General features: G+C 67.5%; 3 protein-coding genes across 3 annotated transcripts in view; 1 reads left to right on the top strand and 2 right to left on the bottom strand.

Annotated features, from left to right (window-relative positions):
* EMIHUDRAFT_451841 (hypothetical protein) overlaps positions 1–933 on the bottom strand; it is a gene marked incomplete at its 3' end in the record, with an annotated part of 1643 nt that extends 710 nt beyond the window's left edge. Inside the window, exons 1-2 of the mRNA XM_005766421.1 lie at positions 587–933; positions 263–358 (exon numbers count right to left, since the gene is read on the bottom strand). Of these exons, the coding sequence (XP_005766478.1) occupies positions 263–358; positions 587–922 (432 nt within the window). The 5' untranslated portion in view covers positions 923–933. The remainder of the gene's footprint in view (positions 1–262; positions 359–586) is intronic.
* A 37-nt stretch (positions 934–970) lies between these two features.
* Positions 971–2726, bottom strand: EMIHUDRAFT_451842 (hypothetical protein). The gene is made up of 6 exons (XM_005766422.1): positions 2427–2726; positions 2160–2273; positions 2022–2042; positions 1844–1867; positions 1272–1769; positions 971–1118 (listed from the first exon to the last, which is right to left on the bottom strand). Exons 1-6 carry the CDS (start codon positions 2670–2672, stop codon positions 1062–1064), a joined length of 960 nt encoding a protein of 319 aa, XP_005766479.1. The 5' UTR covers positions 2673–2726; the 3' UTR covers positions 971–1061.
* An 894-nt stretch (positions 2727–3620) lies between these two features.
* Lhcf20_1 (light harvesting protein) overlaps positions 3621–6109 on the top strand; it is a 3705-nt gene continuing 1216 nt past the window's right edge. Inside the window, exons 1-6 of the mRNA XM_005766423.1 lie at positions 3621–3774; positions 4022–4166; positions 4264–4349; positions 4803–4859; positions 5151–5217; positions 5575–5624. Coding sequence (XP_005766480.1) covers positions 3637–3774; positions 4022–4166; positions 4264–4349; positions 4803–4859; positions 5151–5217; positions 5575–5624 — 543 coding nt within the window. The 5' untranslated portion in view covers positions 3621–3636. The remainder of the gene's footprint in view (positions 3775–4021; positions 4167–4263; positions 4350–4802; positions 4860–5150; positions 5218–5574; positions 5625–6109) is intronic.

Here is a 6109-nt window from a genome sequence, read left to right on the forward strand (position 1 = left end):
GTGCGACTGTCGCCGTGTGGGGCAGGCGGTGGAAGGGCATGCGGGTGGCTTTGCGCGTGTCGCAGGGAGGGGGCGGGGGGGGAGCAGCGGGCAGGGCGGCGCGGCCGGCGTGGCGGTCGGCGGCGGCCAGGCCCGAGCAGGGGTGCCGCGGCGTCGCGGCGGGCGGGTGGGAGGAGCGCGGGCAACGCCTCCGACGGAGGTTTGCAGATCAGAGGGCGGGGCAAGGCGTCGGCAGAGGGAGTGGGTCAGAGTCACTGCGTACCGACTCTGACCGCTTGGCAAAGCCGCTGAGCCCGCCGGCCTGCCGGAGGGTGGGCATGCGCTCGCGCCGACCCGTCAGGATCTTGTGCGGGTACACCTGCAGGGGCGCACAGGCGCCAGCGGTGAGGCAGAGAGGGCACTTCCCGACAGGCCGGATCACAGGGCCGGATCAAAGGTCGCTGCTGGCACGCGCGCGGTGGGCTGCAGCGCGAGGGCGCGTCGGGTCCGAAGCGGACGGGGCGGTGGAGCAGTGCAGGTGCAGCGCCGCCGCCTCGCGGCCAGGCGAGGGCGGGGCGCGCGCCTGGTGCGACACGTCCCAGATCACCGGGTCGGCCGGCGTGTTGAAGACGTAGTGCAGCGCGACGGTGAGCTCGACGACTCCGAGCGAGGAGCCGAGGTGGCCTCCGGTTTTGGAGACGGCGTTGATGGTCTCCCACCGCAGCTCATGCGACAGCTGCTTGAGCTCCGCCAGCGAGAAGCCCTTGAGGTCGTTGGGCGTCGAGACGGTGTCCAGAAGCGGTGTGGACCGCGGCCCGGCGTACGGAGGACCCGGCTGCTGCTGCTGCTGCATGCACGCGTGCGCACGCGACGTGGCGCACGCGGTGCGCGCGCCGCCCAGCCCGAGCGACGGGGCGCTGTACAACCCGAGCAGGAGGCTCATGGAAATGCTGGAATGATGGTGAGCTTGAGAAGCTTGGGCAGATCGGCGAGCACACGAGGGAGAATTTTACTATAGAAGCCCCTCTCACAGCAGACTGGCTCGGACTGGCACTACAAATGGCACAGCAGGCGACGGCCCCTTACGGGTCGTCAAAGAGGCCGGCGTACTCCTCCGGCCGCTCCTCCCCCTCCCAATCCTCCCCGGGCTCTGGCTCCTCCTCCTTCGCCCGCGCCCTCGCCCCCCGCCGGCGGGGATTCCGTGCGGCCGTCGCCCCCTCCCCCTCCCCGCCGCCATCACGGCCGGAGCCGTACCACCCAGCGCGCCCGAGGAACGAGGACTGAGCCTCAACCTCGTCCAACCTCACCGCCCTCACGGCGGCGTCGCACGCCTCAGCCCGCGAAGCGCCAGCAGCATGCGCCGCGGCGTACGCCGCGTCGCCTACCGCCTGCCTCGCGAGAGACGCGGCGCGCCACTCGTCCTCCAGCGCCGCCGAGCCCCACACAGGGTCTCCCGCAGACCGGTCCGAGTCGCCGTCCGAGCTTAGCTCGCCCTCGCCCTCGCCCTCGCCTCGCGCCTCGCCGCTCCCATCCTGCGGCTGCGCCACGCCCCGCGCCTCGCAGCAGCCCCATCCTTGGCAGAGCCCGCCGCACATGCCATGCGCGACGTATGCCTGGCGCAGGCCAGGCACCCCCCACCGATCGTCAGTGGTGGCGAGATAGGGCGCCGCGCAGCGGCCTGTCGAGTTAGCCCACCGCCACGCGCCCGCCCGCCACAACTCGCCCGCCGACCCGGGCCGCCCGCAGAGGCAGCACGGCTCGACGACGCCGAGCCACTGCCCGACGTTCAGCTGCGCCCAATGCGCCCGCCACCACGCCGCCCCGCCGCGGCGCCGCCAGCTTTCATGTTCCGGATGGTCGGCACTGGAAAGAGAAGAATCCTGAGCGCCTGCTGCGCGCGACTCGAGGTCGCGCGACTCAATGCGGGCGGTCATGGAGGCCTCACCTTCAAGAAGGGAGGCCGTGTGGACCTCTCGGGAACAATCGGGCGACACGGCGCCGCTCTCCTCCCCCTCCGCCGGCGCCGCGCCGCCGGTGGAAACCTCCTCCACTTGGTTGGGCCGCTCAGCAGCCAAACCCGCCGCGGTGTCGGGCACCTTCTCGAGCCCCCCCCCGCGACCCCTGGCGCCACGGCCGCGCCGCCCTCGGCGGCGCCGCGGCGCCTTCCGCCCGTCCTCGACCTCCTCCTCCCCCCCCTCGGCGGCAATCGTCCCATCGCCGCTCTCCGGCAGCGCGGGCTCCAAGGGGTCCAAACTGGATCCCTCGGTCCCACCTCCGGACCCACCTTCAGCGGCCTGCGCGTCGCAGGCACCGCCGTCCGCCTCTTCGGGGCGCGCGCCGCCGCGGCCCGCGCCGCCAGCCGCTGCCCCGCCACCAGCCGCCTGATCGCCAGCCGCCACCCCAGCCGGGGTGTCGCCCAGCGACAAGCCGCTGAGGGATGCCAAGACCGCAGCTGCGTCCCCCCAGCCCCGCGGGCCGAGAAGAGCTCGGCGGAGCTTCTCCGCCTGGCGGTCGTGGATGTCGAGCGAGCCGATGCCCTTCTCAGCGACCTCCTCGAGGAGGTCGCCGGCATCGCCAACGCCCAGCTCCGCGAGCCGCCCCTCATACCTGCGGTAGAGGATGTCGGCGACTCCCGCGCGCTTGAACAGAGCCGCGAGCGGCTCTCGCAGGTCGATGGCGGGCGAAGCCGCCATCGAAGGCCTGGTGCCCGGCCGCGTGGCCCCGGGCTGCGGGTGGGTGCTCGCTGTGGCGGCCGCCGAGAGGGCAGAGAGCGGCGGCAGGCCGAGGGAGAAAAAACTTTGTTCTCTGACTGCAGTCCAAGTGTCCCTGTCGTCGGGACCCTGTCCTCCTCCCCCATCCCTCGTCTGGGTTTGTCTGTTTTCTTTCTTTCTTTCTGTCCCTGATCGTCCTTACAAGATCCTGCTTGTGCAGGTGGGGACCCTGTCCTTCTCCCACCCCGAGTGTGTGTGTGTGTGTGTGTGTGTGTGTACTTGAGTCAGTCGGTCAATCAGTCGGTCAGTGGCGAGCAGAGAGAGGAAGTTCAGATGGAAGTGGAGAGGGGAGGCGATAGCGAGGCAGCGGGGAGCAGTGGGCGGAGTGGGCTTGATGGAGCGGAGTCGAGAGGCGACATGGTGGGAGGAGGGAGCTATGCTGAGGAGGACGACGAGCTTATGCTGGAGATTTTTGCACTGCCATGTCGCAGACGACTGCTGGATCGGCCGTCGCTACGACCTTCCAGCTCTTCAAGTCGAAGGGAGGGAATGCCTGGAATGCGTGGCGCTGCCTACAATGCGGCGAACTAGGGTCGGTCACTTCACTGATCAGTCGTCCGCAGGTTTGAGGGAGGAGGACTGCTGACAGGGTTTGCGATGATTTTCGGCCGGGGTGCCCAAATTACAAACAAATTACAAACAATTGTTGGTATTGCTAAAAATCTCTCTCTCTCCCAAATTATGTTCTAGGAAGTGCAGGTATATTGTTTGTTGGCAAATCAAGACACAGAGCTCACAGGAAGTGAATGCAGAAGATTCTTCTTTCTGGTTTCTGCACAGCCTCATTACAGACCTCAAATCGGACACTCTGTCCGCCCCCCATCAGACCACTAAATCTTCAGGGTCCCCCCCTAATTACCCCCTTGCAGACCTCATCGCCACAAAAATGGCCGCACTGTCGCTCTCTACCTCCGCTCTCGGCCTGGCCCACGGCGTCGCGCCGCCCCGCGGCTCGCCATCCATCTCGATGATGGCGAAGGCCACCGGCAAGGATACGCTTATTGCTCTGGCTGAGGAGCAGCAGGTATCATCACGCCGCGTGCTGCGCCGCCGCCAAGCCTGCAAAGCACACGCAGCCCACCGCACACACACCGCCAACGCACAATCCCTCGCTGCTCCAATCTCACCCTCCATCGCCACCTCCGCCGCCACCGTCGCCGCCTCCTCCGTCACCTCCGCCTGCGTCCCCACCGACGCCACCGCCGCCACCGCCATCGCACCCGCCGCCTCCTCTCCCCGCCTCCGCCGATCCCGCTGCTCCTCTGCCGCAGATCCCGATGGGCTTCTGGGACCCTCTCAAGCTGGCCGACAAGGACTTCTGGTCGGAGGGCAACGACGCGACCGTCGGCTGGCTCCGCCACGCCGAGATCAAGCACGGCCGCGTGGCGATGGCCGCCTTTGTCGGCTTCTGCGTCCGCGCGTGCCGCTCCCCGCCCATCACGACCCGCCACGTCCGCACGGTCCTCCGCCGTCGCCGCCCCCGCCCGGCTCGAGCCGTCCGCCCGTGTCGCAGAGTCGAACGGGATCCACTTCCCGTGGGACATCAAGGGCGGCATCCTCGGCGACGCCGCGACCGCCCTCTCTTACGGAGACCTGTCGGTTGATGCCTCCCTGCTGCCTCTTCCTCCCTTCGCCTCTCTCTCCTCCCTGCTGCCTCTCTTCCCTGCAGCCTCTCTCTCCTCCCTGCCGCCTCTCTCCCCTCCCTGCTTGCTCTCTCTCCTCCCTACAGCCTCTCTCTCCTCGCTACGCCCGCTCTCGGACGAGACACGTCCGAATGCTGCCGCCCTACACCCGCGCCAGTCGACCAGTGGGCCGTGAACAGCGTCTCTTCACACCTCTAGCTGTGAATAGGCCATCCCCGCGCCAGTCGACCAGTGGGCCGTGAACAGCGTCTCTTCACACCTCTAGCTGTGAATAGGCCATCCCCGCGCCAGTCGACCAGTGGGCCGTGAACAGCGTCTCTTCACACCTCTAGCTGTGAATAGGCCATCCCCGCGCCGGTCGACCAGTGGGCCGTGAACAGCGTCTCTTCACACCTCTAGCTGTGAATAGGCCATCCCCGCGCCAGTCGACCAGTGGGCTGCCGTGCCGACGGCGGGAAAGCTGCAGGTGCGCCGCACTGCCGAGCCTCCCTCCTCGCCGCTCGCCCCTCCTCTCTCCTCGCCTGCCTGCCTGCTCGCCTGCCTCCCCTCTCCTCGCCTGCCTCCCCTCTCCTCGCCTGCCTCCTCTCTCCTCGCCGCCGTACCACCGCCCGCCTCTACCACCGCCCGCCTCTACCACCGCCCGCCTCTACCACCGCCCGCCTCTACCACCGCCCGGCTCTACCACCGCCCGCCTCTACCACCGCCCGCCTCTACCACCGCCCCCTCGCCCCTCTCCCTGCTCCGCCCCGGCCTGCAGATCCTCGGCACGATCGCCGTGCTCGAGTTTGTTGGCGAGACGATGGAGCCGCACTACATGCGCGGAGGCACGCCGATAGGGGGAGAGGTGGCGAGAGGTGGGGAGATTTGGGGAGATATGGAGATGCACTACATGCGCGGAGGCACGCCGATAGGGGGAGATTTGGGGAGATTTGGGGAGATTTGGGGAGATATGGAGACGTGGGGAGATGTGGGGAGATGTGGGGAGACGTGGGGAGACGTGGGGAGACGTGGGGAGATGTGGGGAGACGTGGGGAGACGTGGGGAGACGTGGGGAGATGTGGGGAGATGTGGGGAGATGTGGGGAGATGTGGGGAGATCGCAATGTAGTCGCCCGCCGTCGGCCCCGCCGCTCGGCGGCACGTCCAAGGCCTGTCCAGGACATGCGCGAGACGTGTCCGCAGGCAAGCCTGGCTTCTACCCGTCGCTCAAGGACGCGGCCGGCGGCGGCAAGGTGTGGAGAGACACGTCCGAACAGCTCCACTGCCATCTAGAGGACACTTCCCAGACACTCCCTAGACACGTCCGAGACACGTCCGAGACACGTCCGAGACACGTCCGAGACACGTCCGAGACACGTCCGAGACACGTCCGAGACACGTCCGAGACACGTCCGAGACACTTCCGAGACACGTCCGAGACACGTCCGAGACACTTCCGAGACACGTCCGAGACACCTCCACTGCCCTTTGGCGGGGCACGTCCAACGTCGCGCCTCGGGAAGCCATCCCGCACCGGCCCTAGCCCCTACCCCTCACCCTGCCCCCCTACCCCCTACCCTGTGTCTCTTGTTTTCTTCTTCTTCCTCGTTCTCTCTTTTCTTCTTCCATCCCTTCTTTTTTCTTCTTTTCCTCTTCTCTTTCCTTTTATTTTTCTTCTTTCCTTTGCCTTTTATCTTCTCTTCCCCCCGCGTTTACATTGTTCCGCTCCCCTCCGTTG

Source organism: Emiliania huxleyi, assembly GCF_000372725.1.
Source record: "Emiliania huxleyi CCMP1516 unplaced genomic scaffold EMIHUscaffold_51, whole genome shotgun sequence".
Classification (NCBI taxonomy): domain Eukaryota; phylum Haptophyta; order Isochrysidales; family Noelaerhabdaceae; genus Emiliania; species Emiliania huxleyi.